We start from the raw sequence: 22,291 nt of genomic DNA on the forward strand, positions 1-22,291 counted from the left end.
CCTCAGATGTGAAAAGTCGTCGCTCCTACATTTAGAAGGGTCCAAATTCCAAGGTAAGTCACTACATGCCAATCTCACTCACCTGCATTGCTTCCAAACCTATGGAGTACATTTAAGTTTCAAATATTATGACATATTACAATACTAACAACCTGCTTAACCAATACCAGCATAGCTTTCTATCAAAACATAGCTATTACATTTAACTTATCACTTTCTTGTTTTGACAACCTTGAAAATGAAAAACGAACTGACATTATTGTTATTGATGTTTAACATTCGAGTAGGTTGATCCAAATAAACTAATTTATAAACTTGCACAATTGGGAGTCCACCCGACGGTATCACGGCGGAAAAGGTCATCCTCAATGGACAATGTTTGTGGTGGACGACTACACTTCCGATACCCTGCCTGTCTCATCTGGGGCCTCCCGATGCTCTGCTCTCGCCCTTTGTCTCTTTCTGTCCTATGAAAACGCCATTCCTGTCCTTCAAAAGCAAAGTCAGAATGTTTTCAGATATTATTATAAATCTGACAGTCAAACTTTTCATCAGACTTACAAATCTTTCAAAATGATCCGCATACTATGGAACAGCGGGAACAGGATTGGTGTATGGAATTCAACACTGATAAGTGTGAGGTACTGTTGATACCTAGGAAAGGGAACCTTTATATACATTATACATGGCACTTAACTAAAAAGTACCAATTCTGTTTGACTTCTTGGGTGACAATATCTTAAGAATTTAGTTGGTCAGCGCATATCAACAATATTTCATTTTGTAATATCAATATTTTTAGTTGTATGTGCCTTTCGTGACATTTATTTTTCAAGAGTCACACTCACCAACCTATAAAGAATATTTTTTTAACAAACCCGAATGCATATTGAAAGAGTTAAATTTTTAACATATCTATTCATTTGTAAAGCTATCGATGGCGTTGTTTGATAATTTTATTTTGTCACAGTTAAGATTTAACTATTTATATTAAGAAATGGTTTGTCTGGCTTAGAAAAACGTGTATAACGGATAGAAATTTGAACCTTCCGCGGAAAAAACGGCACGGATTTTTACCTATCTGTGTCCTGCCTTTATAAAAGTCTGCTTGAAAGGATGTTTTTTCAGAAGGAATAGTAATCAATTTATTTCAAACAGCGAAAAGCACAAAAGAGAGAAATGCATTTTTAAATCCCAAAAACACTGACCTCTTAAGATTTGCAGGAAACTACTTGAGAGCAAGTGGCAATACAATTAAACTGGTCATTTAGTTGAGCACGTGAAAGCGATGTAGTTCAATATACATGTACTCGTAAACAGTTTGGTAAAACCGATCAGGGAGATCCGGAATATATATATATAACCAACTGAAACAAAAACGTGTTTAACAAACAATAATGTATTATATCGGCGTGTATGAACATACATTTAGATGCATTATTCTATAAACATTACATACTGATAGTTTTACTATTGTTTTTTTTTTTCTTTTTTTTTTTGGGGGGGGGGGGGGGGGGGGGGGGGCGGGGGTTATAACGCCGTTTTTCAACAGTATTTCAGTTATGTAGCGGCGGGCAGTTAATCTAACCAGTGTACCTTGATTGTGTATCATTACAAACCTGTTCTCCGCAAGTAACTGCCAACTTTCCCACATGAATCACGAGTGGAGTACGAATGACTTCAGACACAATTTCTTTTATCAAATCGTCACAGAGAACATACGCCTCGCCGGGTGATCAAACTCGCGACCCCGCGATCCATAGATCTGCGCTCTCCTTATTGAGCTAAGCGGATGGACAGCTTAACTATTGATCTTTAAGTGTATTTACCACCGTGATAGATGTTTTAACAAGAGGACCATGATGGTCCTGAATCGCTCACCTGTCCCCACATGACCCAGCTTTGAACTGAGTATGACGTCGTTTTTTTTCTATTATTTGACATAGTGACCTAGTTTTTGAGCTCATGTGACCCAGTTTTGAACTTTATTTACCTAGATATCATCAAGATAAAAATTCTGACCAATTTTCATAGTTTTTAAAGGCACATGACCCAGTTTTGAACCTGACCTAGGTATCATCAAGGTAAACATTCTCATTAATTTTCATGAAGATCTCATGAAAAATATGGCCTCTAGAGAGGTCATAAGGTTTTTCTATTTTTATACCTACTGACCTAGTTTTTGACCGCACGTGATCCAGTTTCAAATTTTACCTAGATATCATCAAGTTGAACATTCAGACCAATTTTCATGAAGATCCATTGAAAAATACGGCCTCTAGAGAGGTCAAAAAGTTTTTATATTTTTAGACCTACTGACCTAGTTTTTGACCGCAGTTGACCCAGTTTCGACCTTGTCCTAGATATCACCAAGATAAACATTCAAACCAACTTTTATACAGATCCCATGAAAAATATGGCCTCTAGAGAGGTCACAAGGCTTTTATATTATCTGACCTACTGACCTAGTTATTGACGGCATGTAACTCAATTTCAAACTTGACCTAGATATCATCAAGGTAAACATTATGACCAATTTTCATGAAGATCCATTTAAAAATATGGCCTCTAGAGAGGTCAAAAGGTTTTTACTATTTTTAGAACTACTGACCTAGTTTTTGACCGCAGTTGACCCAGTTTCGAACTTGACCTAGATATCACCAAGATGAACATTCTGAATAAATTTCATACAGATCCCATGAAAAATATGGCCTCTAGAGAGGTCACGATGTTTTATTTTATTTGACCTACTGACCTAGTTTTTGACGGCACGTAACCCAGTTTCAAACATGACCTAGATATCATCAAGATGAACATTCTGACATACTTTCATGAAGATCCATTGAAAAGTATGGCCTCTAGAGAGGTCAGAAGGTTTTTGTGCATGCACGGACGCACGCACGGACGGACGACGGACGCTGCGCGATCGCAAAAGCTCACCTTGTCACTTTGTGACATGTGAGCTGAAAACAGTGCACGGATCATGTAGACTTGTTCATGTTTTGATTCATTTGGAGATTAAGATTTGCAGCTGCAGATTTTAGATAATTCGTATCTTGCGCTTATTTAGTTTCTATTGGCAGCCTCAAACAAATGCAGTCTGTCGACATTTATGACCTAGGTTGAGTTCCATTTTTAAGTTCAATACAATTAACAGGAAGTGTACATCATTACTTATATTGTGTCAACAGTCCGTGCTTAGTAATTAGCGATAGTTTCGCTCAAAAATTCGTTACATATAAACATTATAACCTTTGATTTTTAAAATGTTATCTTTACCGCTCACTAGCTAGTCCTCGTTTAAATGGGTCAACGGTGTTGTTGAAGTTATAAAATAGACCGGCCCGGTTTATAGGTTGGTCAGGGCTACGGATATGCGATATGTATTGTATTTTGTCATTAATTTTTAGCATGGATCCCATTCAGTTTGGAACCGTCCATGTTTACAAACACGTTTGTTTATTTTATAAGGAGTAATATTTATATCTCTTGACTGTAATGTTATTTTAAACGATATTGTGTAAACACTAAATACAACTATTGATCGTTTAGAGATAAAATAACTGCCAGGTTGGATGATAAAAAGCAGAAATGGTAAAGTGGATAAAACTTAGAAAGAATTTTCCATGTCCTGCGTGTCCTTCTCATCAGAGGTAAGTTACTTGTAACTTAATTTTACATATGTACAGCTATAGTTACTAACAAATAGGAAACATGAAAGTAAAGTTATAGGTCATGTGGCGATTTCCAGCTTTTGATGGTGAAAAAAGACCCCAGGTGACCCTCCTTGCATTATTTCATCAGCTGGATGACTTCCTCACTTGAAGAATTCAACGCCCTGAGTTAGGCTTGACAGGTGTTACATATTTCATTACCTCTCATGAATAGACTCAGTCAAACCGAGTCTGCTATTATTCTGCTTGGTTGCATTCTTTGCTTCCAAAGGATCCTTTTACAGATTTTCTTGAGCCTACATTGGTGAGGGGTAAGTGATTCATAGACAGAGACTTTAACCACTTGGCCACAGAGGCCACTGTCTATTATTCATGACTTGTCCGTTATCAATTAAATACCTCCCAGTCATTAATTCTATTTTGATATCAGGCATGAAATGAGTTTCCTGCAATAGCGAGATTTATGACATATTGCTTTAAGCGTTCTCGTTTTTCACGATCCCTCACACCTTGTGCACTCAACAATAATACATGAAAATAATCAACCAATTACAAAACAGGTACTAAACAGTAAATATTTGAAGAAAAACAGCCAATCAATTGACGTGGGTGTATGTGTGCGTGTGTGTGTGCGTGTGGATTGGAAAATTTCAGAGTACATGTATTTAAAAATGCTGTTTTGTGTATTTTATTGAACATAGATTAACTATGTACATGACTGTTTGATTGATTTCTTTGTAGTACGTTTACTCTCAAAGGCTGCGTTTTCAAAGTTAAGCAACATTCTTTTTTATGATATTCTGATGTGTTTTTTTGTATAAATGTTTGATAGTAGTATAGGGACAGGTTTGTCACCACGACTGCGCATGCGCGAGAATGACGTCGCAGCAGTGTGTGGAGGCCATTTAAGATTATTTATAGAATGACATCATCATTCTATTTTAAGAATGACCTCACAATGTTATAAATAGAAATGAACGTTAGGAATTTATTTTTAAGAATGACAAACTTTATAATGACCTCATGTTCTATTTTTTTAGAAAATGTCTCCCAGAAGTATACAGGGCTGACTTGTATACACAATTTAGGGCGTGGTCGCGTACATTGAGGATCAGGTGCTCAGCCCTACACGGGGAGATAACATGAAAACAAAAACAAGATATTACAGAGAAATCAAAGAAAACTACATAACTACATACAACGTATTAATTATATTGAATTCTAACACGACCAGCAAATAACCTACATACATGTAGAGCAAAATCTATCTCGGGTTATTCTGAAATAAACCACTCGCGTGCAATGACGTCATCCGATTCAGGTGCGTAGCACGGTCGTAAAAAGTAGTTACCATTTTTTCTTACACTGTTGATGCTAGTATGCCTTCGTGATATATTCTTACGCATAAGAACTCAAAACTCGGGTTATTCTACGATAAACCACGTTTGGGAACTTATTATTTCTTAATTAACAATATCAATTATACAGATTTATCTATGACCTAAATAAATAAATACATTTTACGGTAAAGCCCGCCCGCTTAGCTCAGTAGGTAGAGCATCGGTCTACGGATCGCGGGGTCGCGAGTTCGATCATCGGGTGGGGCGTATGTTTTCTGTGACTATTTGATAAACGACATTGTGTCTGAAATCATTAGTCCTCCACCTCTGATTCATGTGGGGAAGTTGACAGTTACTTGCAGGGAACAGGTTTGTACTGGTACAGAATCCAGGAACACTGGTTAGGTTAACTGCCCGCCGTTACATGACTGAAATACTGTTGAAAAACGGCGTTAAACCTAAAACAAACAAACAAACATTTTACGGTAAACAAAGAACAAAATAATAATAATTAAAGCAAAATATTTATCATATTTTTAAATAACAACAAAAACATTAAGCATTACTTAAGATAGATATGAAAGAAGCAACGTTAACTGAAAATAAAAGATTCCTTTTTGTCGACGATGTTTCCTCCTCAACCACCCGCAACGAAATGACTCCAATCATAAGTGTATTATCCCTTAATGCGCATGCTCGAATCTATTTTTACAATGACTTCATAAGCTATATTTAGATAATGTCACGATCATGGTCACAATGTCTTGCGTTTATTGATTTAAGGCCGGATGGACGGACAATAAAAAGTAAACATGTCAAAGTCAATCCCTTTAAAGTCACTACACTATCCGAAAATGGTAGAACACATTTGTGATGTCATCATTTGGCGCTAAATTCAAAATTGACGACTTAAATTTTGAAAATGCCATATCTTCCTTATATATATATAAACCGATTTTAATGATCTTGGTGTCAAACGAACGCGCATGACGAGAACTAATAATAGCAGGTATTCAACTGGAAATGTGGAATTTCGTTTTTTCTTTATGGCTTGTCTGAATATATCCGTGTTTGGTATTCTACGAAATGGCTTGACAACGGCTATCAGCTCACGGTGTAAAACCGCAAGTGAAATCACTCATGTGTAAAATGTGTCAGTGAAATAACGCATGCGTAGAATGCGTCAAAGTAAGCTTCCCTTTTCCTGACACTTTGATATCCAAAATGGCAGTAAATGAATTCACAGGGCGACGTATAATTAAAAGAGTCAAAGCAATGTTCTGATTGGTCAGTATAACAAATTGCAATGCTCTGATTGGTTAGTGATGCGGCGTTTCTGATTGGTCACTTATGGACCAGACGCATATAAGTCAAAAGTCAATTTGACTATGACAGAAGGAGTTACGAACTACTGCATACACGCCACCACCATCACACCTACCAAAGCTTCAGTTTACATTTGATTACATTAAATTCAAATATACGGATTATAAATAAATAACAAAAGTATAATTTTCTGTACATCTTTTATTGCGCAAGCTTGTATTACTAATACAGACTACATGTATCAACTAAAATAAGACAAAATAAAGTCATCATTCAACGTCATTAAAAGTGCTCCGGTCTTAGACTATTACCAAGTGAATCGAAAAATTCGTCGGGTCCTCTCTTATGAAAATAAAAGGCCATCCAATGTTTCCCCGATCCTTGGCTCGTATCTGTATTTTAAATGACGTATCGTCCTCTATGTATCTGAATTTGAAGCGCAGCGCCTTTTGTCACAGGGTACTCTTTTAACATCTCCTCATAGTTATTCATTTTAAAATCTATAGGTGTTCCAGTCCATAGTATCTTGCGTCATGCTTTCGCCATATTTCCTACGTCGTGGACTGTCCAAATCATAAGTCATAGCTGTGTCCATTTCATCCCTATGTCGCTACAGATCGCTATGCTTCTGCGACCGTCTTATTTCCAGCACAGCAAAGTAATATCAACCGCTTAAGCTATAGGTGTCACCAGTTTAACTACGGGAAGTTTTTCCTCTTTTTATTCTTCTTGTATTGCTTCCCTTTCTTGTTCCTCTTTTAACGGTGTAACTTTATGGTCAGGGCACCGGTACGTACCCTCGTCCCTCAAGTCTTTAAAATGTTGGTACGACTTCTCTGGGTGCGGGATATACAGTACCCATTTTTGCTGTTTATAGTCATACACTTCAATGGAACCCATTTTAGCGTGGTGAATGTTAAAGCACGGCGATCCTTCTTACAACGTTCATTCCTCATCATCCGATTCTTGATCATCATCACCTTTATTATTATTCTTTATTGGCTATTCTACTTTTCTTTTATGATTGGGCCTAAGTGCAACGGCTTGTCGAATAGATTCTTTGACAGTCATGTCGTATTGACTTCTTAGTTTCTTAGCTGTCTGTAGAATCTGCTGCTGAGTAGGATCGTCTTGCAGCTCATAAAAGTCTGTTAGAAATTGGGAATAATTTTGTCTCAGTTTCTTTCTTAGTTGAGGCAGTCATTAGCAGTGCGACGGTAAGCTTCTTCAAAAGAGAGCCCTTGTTCTGTATAGTTATTTACTTTGGTTTTAAATTGTTTTTTAATTATAGATTTTCTGAGAGAATCCTTAAAACACTTATCCCATATCTCACGACGTGATCACTCTTCTTTAAGCTCAACCTTTCTACGTTTACCAGGAGGCTCATTGAACAAAGGTCGTTTCTGTGTAAAGCTGGTGTCATTATATTTATTCCAATTTTCTATTTCATCATCATTATCATCATCATCATCATCATCATCATTATCCTCCTTCTGAACATCATCATCATCTTTTTTATTTTTGTTGTCAGAAAAGTTTCCTTCGCCATTGAAAAAGTCCTCTGGTTTATATTAACCATCTGTTAGTTTTCTCATTTTTTTTTTGGACTGTTTGTCTCAAAAATGTTATCGCGTAAACGGTGTTTTTTCTGCTGTGCTCGATTTTAGGTCTATTACCAAATAACCATGTAGTCTTGATGTCGCTTGTTCAAACCGTTTCATAAAGATGTTACTGGACGAAGGGTAAATTCTTCTTGCCAATGTAGGTACTTGCTGTCTATCAATAGGATTATTAAATAGTACCAGATACTGCGTATTCAAAGCGATATCTCTACAGGCTTTACCTTGAGGGAACAAATTTTGGGTGAGATATACGACAGATATGTTCCAGTTGTGACTGTCCTTGGTAAAGAGATCAGCAATTCCTTGATTGCATTTAGCTTCAGTCATCAAGTTTTCAAAGACAAGCAGGTTCCTTTTATTGACATTAATATATTGGGAATCGTTCAAGTAGTTTTGAATACCGTGTACAAATTCGATCCCGGGCATTTCACGCTGAAGTTCGTCATACAAAAGTTGCCATTGTCCAAAAGTCCATATGATACGCTGAGGCTGAGGTCTAACAAGATTTGATAAGAGCAGTTTTCTGGTCCATTCAGTTTTTCCACTACCACTAGGTCCTGAAACGACCATAGAAAATGGATGTTGTAACGTTGTCTCCCTTGGTGTGTCCCATGTTTGTAATGATGGTGAAAACTGCCAGTGTGCATAACATTGATGTATTAGCATGGCGTCGCGCCTAGGGAATGACTGGTGACATAAAGGGCACTAATTCATTTGTGAAACAGATGTAAAAATATTTTCGTACAACGAGACACTGCTTTATGTTCTTACAAGCTTTACATGCTATTCTTACGCTTTTAAGACATATTTTGCTGTCAGAATTAATGTCATTGTTGTTGGTGGTGGTTGTGGAGGTAGTGGTGATGGTGGCGGAGGTGGCGATGGTGGTGATGGAGGCGGTTGTGAATGTTTTAGTGGTAGTGGTAGTGGAGGTCGTGTTGATGATGGTGGAGGAGGTTGTGGTTGTGGTTGTGGAGTTGGAGGTGATGGTGGTGATGATGTAGGTTGTAGTGGTGGTGGTGGTGGTGGTGAAAGTTTTGCTGGTGGAGTAGGTGGTGGTGAGACAGTGGTGATGGTGGTGGAGGTGGTGGTGGTGGTGGTGGTGGAAGTGGTGGTGGTGTTGATGGTGAAGGACGGGCTGGTGGTGGAGGTTGTAGTAGTGTTGGTGGAGTTGAACGTGGTGGTGGTGGTGATGGGCGTTGTGGTGGTTTTGGTGGTGGATGTTGTGGTGCTGGAGGTGGTGGTGGAGGCGGTGGTGGTGGTGGTGGTGGTGGAGATTGTGGTGGTGGTGGAGGAGGCAGTGGTGGTGGAGGTGGTGTTGGTGTTAGCGGTGGAGGTTGTGGTGGTGGACTTGGTGGTTGCGGTGATGGTGATGGTAGAGGTGGTGGTGGAAGTTTTGCAGGTGTTGTATGCATTAGCTCGTAACGCATTCTGTCATATTCAAATTGATTTTTGACTTGTATGCGTCTGATCAATGAGTGACCAATCAGAATGCGCCGCATCACTAACCAATCAGAGCATTGCTATTGTTATACTGACCAATCAGAACATTGTTTTGACTCTATTTATTATACGTCACCCTGTGAATTCATTCACTGCCATTTTGGATATCAAAGTGTAAGGATCAGGTAAGCTTACTTTGACGCATTTTACGCATGAGTGTTTTCACTGACTCATTTAACGCATGTGTAATTTCACTTGCGGTTTTACACCGTGAGCTGATAGACGTTGTCAAACCATTTCGTAGGATACCAAACACGGGTATATTCAGATAAGTCATAAAGAAAAAAAAACAAAATTCCACGTATGAGTAATTTCATTTCCAGTTGAATACCTGCAATTGTTAGTTCTCGTCATGCGCGTTCGTTTGACACCAAGATCATTCAAATCGGTTTACAAATCAGGAAGATACGGCATTTTCAAAATTTAAATCGTCAATTTTGTATTTAGCACCAAATGATGACGTCACAAATGTGTTCTACCATTTTCAAACTGAATATCTCTGAAACAGTAAGAGATAAACCTAGTATAATTGGGATCAGAATTAAAAACATTTCCCAATGGTACCCCTTGTTCACGCATCCGCTCTTAAAAGGAAATTATTTTTCACACATCAATAGACCATTGTAAATGTATCCGGTCCTAAATAAACACACACCAGACATTAGGGAGACTTTATAGGGATAAACTTTGACAGTTGAACAGGGTATTGTTAAAGTATTCAGTCATAAATAAATACACGCCGGATAGTGTGGTGACTTTAAAGGGATTAACTTCGACATGTTTCAGTTTTATTGTCCGTCCATCCGGCCTTAAATCAATAAACGCTAGACATTGTGACCAAGATATGGTTTGATGTACTCGTGACGCTATCTAAATATAGCTTATGACATCATTGTAAAAATAGATCCGAGCATGCGCATTAAGGGATGAAACACTTATGATTGTAGTCATTTCGTTGCGGATGGTTGAGGATGAAACATCGTCAACAAAAAGTAATCTTTTATCTTCAGTTAACGTTGCTTCTTTCGTATCTATCTTAAGTAATCCTTAAAGTTTTATTGTTATTTGAAAATGCGATAAATATTTTTTCTTTAATTATTATTATTTTGTTCTTTGTTTACCATAAAATGTATTTATTCATTTAGGTCATGATTAATATTGTTAATTAAATATGATTAATGTGTAGTTTTATTTGATTTTCCTGTAATATCATGTTTTTGTTTTCATGTTATCTCCCCGTTAAGGACTGAGCAACTGACCCTCAATGTGCGCGACCACGCCCTAAATTGTCTTTTGGGAGACATTTTCTATAAATAGAACATGAAGTCATTATAAAGTTTGTCATTCTAAAAGATAAATTCCTAACATTCATTTCTATTGTGAGGTCATTACTTAAAATAGAAGGATGATGTCATTCTATAAATAGAATCCAAAACGTCTGACACGCACCTGCTTTGACGTCCTTTTCGCGCATAGCAGTCGTGGCGCCAAACAGGTCCCTAAACTACTTTTGATTATAAATTGACTGTATGATTGTGTAAATGTATGAAGGTATAGGAAATTTAATTGAAGGCCATACCGGATATAAGTTGTATGATATTTGTATTTGTACGCTTAGTATGTAACCTTTAAAAAATAAAGTTGAAAATAAAGAAAATAAGGTTGTTATCTTATCTTATCTTATCTTATCTTAGGACTGTTTTTAATTTCTTTGTTGTAAATCTACTTTTTTTTTCTAAATCAATATTTTAAAATAAATACACGAGTTTGCCAGGCCGTGAGGTCGCTGGGTTTGGAATTTTTAGTCATTGAAAAATTTGGTTTTATGTATTTCTTTCAGCATAAATTTAACAAATTTAACTTAATTTCTTCGTTAGTTTACTCTTAGAGGCTGTATTGCAAATTTTGATAGTTTTGTGCTTTACTCTTTTTTAACGTTTGTATTCAGTTTTTTTTATATTTATCGTATATTCCAAATCATTCTTTAACAATAAATACCTAAGTCTGCAGGACCACAAGGCTACCATCGCGCTAGGCCGCTGGATAGGAAATATTCAGCTTAATTAAAATGTTGTTTTCTGTATTTTATTGAACAAAGATTAACCACAAAAAATGACTGTTCCTTAATTTCTTTGTAAAAGGCTGATTTGCAAATTTTCAAAGTTTAGCAACATACTTTTTTATGTTTTACTGAGTTTTAACGTTTGTATTCATAGTTTTTCTTATATTTATCTTAGTTTTAAAAGAAATACATGATTGTGCCAGGCCACTGGATCGGAAATTTTCAGAGTAATTAAAAATGCTCTTTTGTGCTTTTATTAAACATAGATTAACTATAATTATACATGACTGTTTGTTCATTTCGTTGTAGTAAGTGTACTCTCAGCGGCTGCGTTGCAAAATTTCAAAGTTAAGCAACATTCTTTTTTATGCTTTATTGAGTTTTAACGTTTGTATTTATAGTTTTCTTTATATTTATCTTATCATACAAATCATTCTTTTAAAAGAAATACATGGTTATGCCAGGCCGTTAGGCCGCTAGGCCGCTGGGTCGCAAATTTTTAGAGTAATTGAAAATGCTGTTTCGTGTATTTTATTGAACATAGATTAACTATATACATGACTGTTTGTTAATTTCTTTACAAGAAATAAACGGTTATGCCAGGCCGCCAGGCCGCCGGGCGCTAGGCTGCTAGGCTGCTAGGCTGCTGGATGGGAAATTTTCAGAGTAACTAAAAATGTTGTTTTGTGTATTTTATTGAACATAGATTAAGTATATACATGATTGTTTGTTAATTTCTTTGTAGTAAGTGTACTCTGGAAGGCTGTGTTGCAAATTTTTAAAGTTAAGCAACATTCTTTTTTATGCTTTATTGAGTTTTACCGTTTGTATTCATAGTTTTCTTTTTATCTATCTTATCATACAAATCATTCTTCTACAAGAAATACACGAGTATTCCAGGCCGCCAGGTCGCTAGGTGTCTCATAAGCCAACTTGGCTGGCCCTTTCAGTAGGAGTGACACTATAATAAACAAACACTTTACTTTACTTTCACTTTTACTCGATTGCAAAAGGTGAGAAATGCATTTAACATCTGATGGAATCCCCACAGTCACTGCATAATTATAAGCGACAGACCGATATGACCAATTAAATTGACCGTCGTTTTTAAGATCCGCACATTTTTTCCAATAATAACTTGACCTTGATAAATAAGGGAAATCGCATGTTTTCATCAGCTTTCCTATGTGTAGCTGATCGATCTAACGGAAAGTGTTAACGTTGGATGAGTCCATGTGTTGGAATTAAGTAAGAACAAAAGTGCTCGTAAATTTGGTGAAGAAATGGGTGTTCCAAAACATTCTGAAACGGAAAGAAGAAGTGTTGGAGGATATTGAAAATAATGTTTCGGGTGACCGTAAACGTGCTATGAGAGTAACACTGTTCATGAGGATGTAAACAGTCATATATTTTCGGGACGGCATGCATTATACGTTATTGTCAATGCGCAAAAATATGTTTATAGAGTATAATGCTTACCCACTGTCTTCAAACTGCTTTAGCTGGCTAATTATGTAAGCAGTTACTTTTCTGCATTATTCTTTGAAATGATATTTTTATTACTGTAAATGTTTGCAAATGCTTTAATTTGCAGCTAAATCTGAACTCTTTTTTCTGTTTCGACTCAGCTCGGACTGGACGTGCACAGACGGTGAACCGCTGTATCTGAACGAATTAGGTTTTATGGAATGTCAAAGCGGGGAACACTCAGGTTTGTTGTATTGGACGCGTAGGCTATTTGGAATATTGTTCAGGTTTCTCTCCTGATGTGACGTTTTGATGTTGGAGAAATTATGTTTTCACGAAAGCACCAAGAGCATATAAAATTTGTAATAGAAATACATGCAAATTATTGAGCACTGATCATCACATAAGAGTTTCTTCTACATTCTACCTTGTTGAAATAAGGTTATACTTGCTTTAATATGTGCATGTGTTTCTTTTCAAAACAGTTAGGTAGCTCTTTAGTTGCTGGATCGGATGACGTCTAGGAATATAAGTGTTTGTTTTATATAACTCTCCTTTTACACTTTTACCTTATGTAAAAGCATGGTGGGGCCTAATTGATATTACAGGTGTTCGTAGCTGTTTAGACTAAAATCAGTAAATATCATAGTCTAAACAGATTCAGTACAATGTTATATACCCTTGTGTCATGTTTGCAAGTTCTAGAATTTGCAAGTTCTGGAAAGACAGCGACAGGATCAAGTATGAAGTGTGCAATACAAATTTAGTTCAGAATAAAAAGTATTAAATAAATTTAAAGAATGTTATATTGGTATACCACAAAAATCGTATGAATATAGACCTTCTAATTAATCTTTTGTTGGTTAAATAGGGTGCCTATTTGGGCAAAAAATAAAATTTGGTTATTCATAGATGACACTCTCTATCACGTCTTTTATATAACATTTCAGAGTAGCACTCTCTATATTTTTAATAGGATTTCAGTTTTGTCTGATAAAGAGGAAAATGTCTTACAAACAATTTCATAAGTTTAACTTTGTAAAGCTTAACAATACAATTAGTGAAAATGCCCTGACACAGTTACAAGTCGAAAATAAAATAGAAAAAGTAGAAAACTTTAGGTCACAGAACACGACATAAATGAAAATATTGCAAGTTCGGTTTGATTGGGCCTGTTCATGGACGGTTGTGGAACTGCAAGCTACCGTCCACACCCTCTACACCGGGTTGAGCAGAACTCGGCATTTACAAGTACCGAAATAAATTGGTGTGTTCATACTATGGTTTACATTCAATGATACACGAGTGCAATTCCATGAAAAGCTGCGAATGGTCCAAAGTTAAAATAATGGGTTTACCCTAAACGAGACAACAATGGGTAGACCTTAACAAAATGAAATTAGGAGAGGGGATCTGAGGTTATGGACATAAGCATTTATCTCAAGCAATTTGTTTTTCGATAAGAGCATTTTGCCTTAAATACGATTATGATATAGAGAAGTATATGAAATTGAGAAATCATGTGTGCTAATAGAAACATTTTGGTAGTTCTTGCAATGAATTTTGTTAATTACGTCTCCGCTTTTCTTATCTTACCAAAATAGATTTATTCCAGAAGTCTCTTGCAATTTACAACAATATTTTCTCACGTTCTTTGACAGTTGTGAGACAGGATATTATTGTTTATTGATAAAACGTGTACAAACAAGAAGTTTCTCGAGAACACGCTGTCGGTGAACGTTTTTTGATAATTATGCTCTTCCGGGGACCAACGATATAAAAAAAAACTGTCCATGAACCAGTTTTGGCAGAAGCCGGAAGGTGAATGATTTAAGAAATCGTTTTTTTCTGCATTTGCATTAAAATACATCATATAGAGGTACTTTAACTTGTAATGCATGCATTGATACGCGCTTGACGTTCCGCATTATTACGCGTGTCCAGCCTATTGATGTGCAACGTTAAACATAAATACGGCGCTGAAAGGGTAGGCTAGTTGTAAACTTCAAATTTTATTTTATTTTCATTGGCCGTTGAATATTTGATAAATAGTATGTATTTATTTTGTATTTGTCACCTTATTTGAATAAATCCCGCACGATAACTCAAACGATAACATGTTTGATAATTATGATTGTTCTTCATTAAAACGTTTCAATACAGAAAATATTTTTGTATAACATTACAGTATGCACTTAACTTCTATCATTGACAACCTTTTTGAGTTCAACACTGCATGAGAACCATAACAATCAAATAATGAAATAAACATGCTGTCGTTTAAATTTTCCTGCGGGAGTAGTAAATCCCATAAACTGTGTGAGTACATATCAGTCTGAGCTGATTATTCTAACTTCGGAACATTCAAAATTTTGTGTTTATGAAACTTTATCAAACTCTGTTCAAGAAACTTGTTCTAAAATGAGTTACAAAATAAATTTTAAATAAAATCATTTTAATACATTGTTTTAGAAAAACGAACGCATTATGTGATGACGTGTACGTCTGCAAATATGTCAGGAAGTCTGTCTGTCCGTCATATTTTTTGTCCGGAGCATAACGCAATAACCATTCAATGTTGTGACTTAAACTTGGCATATAGGTATTGGTGGTAGGGCAATGTGCATACCTCTTAAACCAGGTCTGTAGGTCAAAGGTCAGGGTCACAAAGCTCAACTTTTTCCTCCATATTTCGTGTCCGGAGCATACCTTAATAACTATCCAAGGCATACACTTCAATATTGGAATTTACGTAGGTAGCAACAAGACGATGTACAGGGTGCATGAACCCGGTCTGTAGGTCAAAGGTCAAGGTCACTGCAAGGTCAGATCTGTTCGTGATATTTTGTGTCCAAATAATAAGTAAATAACCATTCAAGATATTGACATTAATCTTGGCATATAGATGGGTTGGGATGAGACAATATGCAGAGCGCAGGTCAAAAGTCAAGCTTATAAATTGATTTCGAATCTGTACTTTGTATTTTGTGTCCAGAGCGCAGTTTCAAAACTATTCAAGATATTGACTTTAAACTTGGAATATAGTTTTGTGGTGATGAGATGATTTGCTGAGTGCATTATCCACACTATACCCCATAACGCCCCAACCCGACACCTCACATTGCCAGACCACTCGGCTCCAACATAACCCCCGTCCCTTTTATTCTTGTGCCTAAGTATTCTAACACATGAACCAGGTCGATAGGTAAATGGTCAATGTTACAGTAAGTTCAAATCTGTCTGTGTCTGTATATTGTATCCGCAGCAAACCTTAATAACCATTCAAGGTTTGTGGGTTAAAGTTCCCAAATTGAGTTCGAATGTCAAATCTGCCCTGTGTATTTTGTGCCCAGAGCAAACTATTTAAGGTATTGACTTTTTACTTGGAATGTAGGAAAGTGGTGATGATAAGTGCAACAATCCACATTACTCTCTAGCATAAAACAGACACGCACACGCGCACACATACACATACACACGTACACACATACACACACACTACCCACCTTCCCCTTAAAAAAAAACACACACAACAAAAAACAAAACAACAAAAAAACTTTTGGTTTCTTGTTCCCTAGTATTCCATTGCCGCACAACGCCCCTAATCCTAGTCCTCTGCCAATATACAACTCCCCTCCCGCCTCCGACACCCAAAAAATATTACTTCCATCACTTCTGATCTAGAGCTTCGAGTGGATATTGCCCCGCTTTGCAGAATCCGCGCGTTAGGAATATGAAGAATGTGTTTATCCATTTGTTAACATTTAGAATAGCGTATGCCATTTAAGGCCAGAATTATGGTCTGTCAGCCCTAACATCGCCTGTAAAGTCATAATAACATGATGCGGGCGACTCAGTTAAATAGCTTTTATCGATAGTTCCAGCACTTTTTTGTGCTTTATGCGAGCAAAGCGATAACACCGGTTTGTATCGTGTAACAACTTCTGCAGAATCCCTCGTGCCGTGGTGGTACAATTGCCCTACGGGCTCATGCGCCAACAAATCCCTTGGGATTCTGCAGATGTTGTTAAACAAAACAAACGGGTGTTATCGCTATTCTTGCATACGTTGGTTTACCAAACATCCTTATATAGCGACTTATCAAGAACAATTTTGCACAAAACTTTACAAGCTTAACTTGATCAATTCTCACTTCTAGTTGTCATATATGGCACAACAAACCTTGAAGCGATGCCGCATTTCTTTCAAGTGTAAATGCATCATGTGACATCAATATTTCAGGTAAAATTGTTGACAATACTTGGAATTGCGGAAGCAGTTACCACAACGGTCAAGATATGAAGGCCGACCTTGAAGGTTTTACATTTGCGCTCTCTCAAGCAGTGCAGTTAACGAGCGAAGCTGGTTCAGAATGGGTTGCTAGACTCGTCACGGAGCTTGGAAAACAATATGGAAAATGGTATAAATAGTGTTTATTCTAAATAGTGAAGGGAAGTGAAAAAATAATTGAGATAATTAAATAATATCTAGCTAATATTAAAGAAGATCCTTTGGAAGCATAAAACGCAACCAGTCAAAATCATAGCAAGCTTAGTTTACGTCTGATAGTAAGAGATAAATCTCCTTAACAAAATATATACCATAACGTGAATTGATTTTGTCTTTATATATTAAAAACATTATCAAATTAAAACCACCTAGGATTGAATAGGTTATATAGTGTGGCAATTTCTGTCATTGAATAGCTAGGTAGCTATCGCGGTGCTTATCTTAGTAAAGCGAAGGTTTTTGAAAAGATTATCTCACTAGTCGAATGTTTCCTGAACATCTTATTGTGATATTTACATTATTATCTGGATATGTTTTGTGTAAGTGCCCACAGCTGCCATTTATTAGCTAGATAGCTGGCTCGATACTTCAGAAACTATCTTGATATTTCCAAATTTTCTGAAAAGTTTATCTCAATAGCTTATAACGTTTCATGGAAATAAAAACTTATGTAGAAAAAATATTTTACTGCGATAATGTTTTCAGAAAATAATGCACAACTTTGTTGGTAAGTTTAGAAAATTATCGGGATAGCTACCAAGCATCTCGCGGCAGTTTCAAACATTAAAACGTGAAATTTTGTTAGGAAAATGCACACATTTCCTGGAAAGTCGTCATTATTATAGTGATAGCTTTGTAGCTATCTCGTGGCAGAAATATGCCACTAAAGTTAAAAGCAAAAAACAAAGATGACAATTTCAAATAAATGTTGTCATTCCATTTCGTACTTCCGTTATTTGAGACGTATTGCACCGAGAGCACAGGTCCGTCTAAGAATTTAACTACATAGCGAATTTTTCTAAAAAAAAAAAAAAGAGAAAAAAAATAGAGGTGAATTTCAGAGAAATTACTATTTTATATATATAATCGTTGTGCTGGTTATAAGCTAAGTGGATATAGCCATTTTTCATTTTCATTATTGTATAAAAAGACATAAGTTGTAATCATAATAAAAATAACTTTATTTAAAGAGGATAACATATTTGGCTACGGCCAGTCTAAAATATGGTCCTCTAACATAATAATGTAAAAATTCATCCTAAGTACGTAACATAGACAGTGAAGAGAAAGACATGAATCAAAATAACGTATTATGAACTATGGTGGCATATTTCTACCACGAGATATCTAGGTAGCTATCACGATCATTTGTAAACTTTCCAGGAAATGTGTATATTTTTTTCTGAAAACATTTCAGCAATAAATAATATTTTCTTATTTATTTCCTGAAAATGTTTTAGCGCAAAATTCCGCGTTAATGCTTGGAACTGCCACGAAATGCTCGGTAACTATCACGATAATATTTTAAACTTTCCAGCAAAGTTGTGCGTTTTTCTGAAAACATTATCGCAATAAATTATTTTGTTCTCGATATGCTTTTTATTTCCAGGAAACTTTAGGCTATTGCGATAAACTTTTCAGAAAAGTTCGAAATATCAAAATAATTTCTGAAAGTATCGAGAAAGCTTACCTAGCTAATAAATGACAGTTGTGGGCACTTACACAAAAGTTGTCGAGAAAAAAAATGTAAATTATCGCAATAATATTTCCAGGAAACCTTCCACTATTGAGAAAATCTTTTCAGAAAACTTTGCTTTATCAAGATAATCTTTTGAAGTATCGCGATGGCTACCTGGCTATCTCGTGACAGAAATATGCCACCATTATGAACAAATTAATTCTTGGTGGCAAAATTTTATAGAGTATATATGATTTATTTTATTTCATATCTATGTGTAAATTAGCAAAACCTAAACTGTATCAACTCATTCTTAAGTTCTTGGTGAAGGAAATCAGATGACTAAATATATCTAATTTTTGTTGATAAAAGATCTTGAAACATATAACCATGCGAATGATATCTATATGCATATTCGTGTAATTATCAATGAATCGTCATAGAGGTATGCGACAAATTATGAGACAAATCGCTTTGCAGTCAAATGAGACGGATCTGTACATTTGTATATGTGTAGCATATTTATTAGCAGCGCTCGTAACAGGTTTTGAATGATTACCATTAAGAACACTGTAACGAGAAGTATAACATCATCAAAAGCCCTTCAGTGCTTCCCTCGTTTGGGAATTTTACTGGAGAGTCCATCTTTCTGACTAAGGAATCCTTTCTTGAAAATAGTTAACCTCTCTTCTTAGGAACATTCATTGAAAAGTAAATATCCGGTTTTATCCGAATCTTAGTGCGAAGACATGAAAAGAAACATTTTAAGGTCATGTATTTATAAATAGATACTACACGCTAGTCTGTAGATTTAACCAAATCAAAACTTTGTAAAAAGTATTTCTTCATTTTATTTTTATGTTTTAACATGACTGCACACACGTGTCAAATTAAAAAGAAACAGACTGTCTGTTTGCTAAGAGCTAGGCTTAGTTAGCCGGACATATCTTTATATAGACGATTTCTCTCTCTCCTTGTTTTCGGGACTTTTTTGCTCTGTCCCTCGGGTCAGATAGTTCTGCATCTCCAGTGGTAGAGGGTGAATAAGTGCTCTGACTGGTTGCCTTTTTTTCAGATGAACCTCTTGGTGGATGCTAATTAAACCTGGTCTGTTACAACATTCTCAAGTTTGTTAGGTCAGGTTATCAACTTGAGGTAATATCAATTGTTATTTTGTCTTTTTCAGAATACAATTAAATTTATAAGAAGATCCGATCCTGTGGACATATAAAATGCAACTAAATAAAATGATGGATATATCTCTACCTGACAAACAAAGGAACCAAGGATTTACATGAAGAACTAACTACACATGTAGTGAAAATATAGATTTTTATCAATTTTTCTTATTTTTAGAGTTAGATTTCTCTGAAAAAGTTTCAAGTAAAATTTGAAGTGACCGAACTACTCTACTAATAGAAAGTTTCCAACCTTGAATAAAATTGCACTCTACAGGAGTATTCTTTCGGTTATTTTCTTTAGCCACATCCCTTAATCGCCCGATTTTTCTCGCCCTTTCTTGACTGATATTTTTAACTGTCTTTAAGTAATTTAAACAGATAGAAAATATTAGAAAATGATAAACCAGTATTGTTTTAGTGGATATTTTGATGCGAAGCATATAAAATACAGCTACATTAATATTCCATCTATATTTGCATCAAGTTTCATTAGCGTTACTAACACATTTGAGAGATTTCTACAAATTTTATTGCTTAAAAAAGAGCTTTTTTTATTTTGATAAACAGTTTCTAAAATGCATAGAATCACTTCATATTTTCTTTTTATTGTGATTACTAAGTAGTGAAAGCATTTTCTAAATTTCGAAAAAGTTGACAAAAATCTGGAGGCCTGTATCTTTAACGATCCATGTTAAACAAAATCATTAAGAAAGACTATCAGTTAACATTCATTATTTTATTGTAATTTCTTAAGAAACTAATTTAATCAGAACAGGTATGTTTAAAAAATTGTGTACATTTGCAATTATTTCAAAAGTACTTGCCATCTTTTAAAACTAGATTTAGTCATCTTTCAGAAAAAGCATAGTGAAAATCAGTATTTAATGATAAGGAGCACAGAGTTTTATTGTCAAGCTTTAAGACATAAATTAGGGTTATTATAACAGTAGCTCGCTCTGGGATGCTGTATTCGGCTCTCGTTGATTTTGCCAGATCGGATCTCACAAGGCGCGCATGCGCCAAGTGTGATCCGTCCTTGCAAAATCAACGAGAGCCGAATACAAAATCCCAGATCTAGCTAGTGTTGTAATAACCCTTTTATTATATACCTCGACCTTTTTGTTTGTTTATTTGTAATCCAACGAAATCTTAAATGTTTATTGATGTTAAAATGAAATGAGTGATGTTTTGTGTGCGCTATTTATATAACTGTGTCAGCTCATGCATATTCAATGAAAGTAGTCCGGCAACACAGAATACGGAGGTACAATACGGGATTTTTGGAAGGTACAATACGTGATTTTTTCAGCCTGTTCGTATTTTCTTGTGAAATTTGACAGAATTTAAATAGGTATATAATAAAAACCAATAATATCTCTTCGAACAATTTTTATTTGAAGGAATCATAAAACACCATACACCCTTCATTGCATGGCATTGGCAAAATAACTTGAAACTGTATCTGTTTTCGTCACTTTTATTTTCTTCCTAAAACACACATGCTTGCTTTTTTCTTCTGCATTATACATATTTCTGATAACAAGTGTGACCTCAAGATAATACTGTACACTGGTCTATTTACTTACTACTTAAAAAATACAGCAGATAAGGAAATACCACACGATTATGTCCCAGAATTAAAAAAAAGGCATTTGCAATGAACATAAACTTGCAAAATGGATGCAATTTTGTCTTCTGTGAATTTTTAGGAGTTTATTAATGTCATATGAAAAGCATGCTTTGCAAAGAAGAATAAGAAAGGACTGCTGTGATTATAACAAAATTAGAATGTAGTGTTAGATAACGAAATTCATTTCTGCACTGCATATGTATTTTTCAGACCCTTATTTATTGTTTTCATTCCTTTTGTCGAATTTCGCAACAAACAATTTTATCATAATTTCATTTATCCATTAAGAGGAATGCAAATACTTTAGCAATAATTGCATAGGTTCAAAAGTATTGAAATGTATCTGTATTGTGTATCCTAGAAGGTCTTGCATCTAACTTTGAAACCATTTATCAAAAATATCAACGTCGTGCTAAAATGCTATACCAAATTATAAATAGTTGTACTACTTTAATTCATGCCCATAATATTTGAATGTGCAACTTCTGATCAAACGACGAATGAAAAAAAACGCAATA

General features: G+C 35.5%; 1 protein-coding gene across 1 annotated transcript; it reads left to right on the top strand.

Annotated features, from left to right (window-relative positions):
- Positions 1–3,433: 3,433 nt before the first annotated feature.
- On the top strand, positions 3,434–20,419 carry LOC128547069 (uncharacterized). Its single transcript, XM_053518778.1, has 4 exons — positions 3,434–3,653; positions 13,156–13,238; positions 17,237–17,414; positions 20,149–20,419. Coding segments are annotated over exons 1-4 (324 nt in total). The 5' UTR covers positions 3,434–3,591; the 3' UTR covers positions 20,150–20,419.
- Positions 20,420–22,291: the final 1,872 nt, after the last annotated feature.

The sequence above is a fragment of the Mercenaria mercenaria genome, chromosome 11, assembly GCF_021730395.1.
Source record: "Mercenaria mercenaria strain notata chromosome 11, MADL_Memer_1, whole genome shotgun sequence".
NCBI classification, from domain to species: domain Eukaryota; kingdom Metazoa; phylum Mollusca; class Bivalvia; order Venerida; family Veneridae; genus Mercenaria; species Mercenaria mercenaria.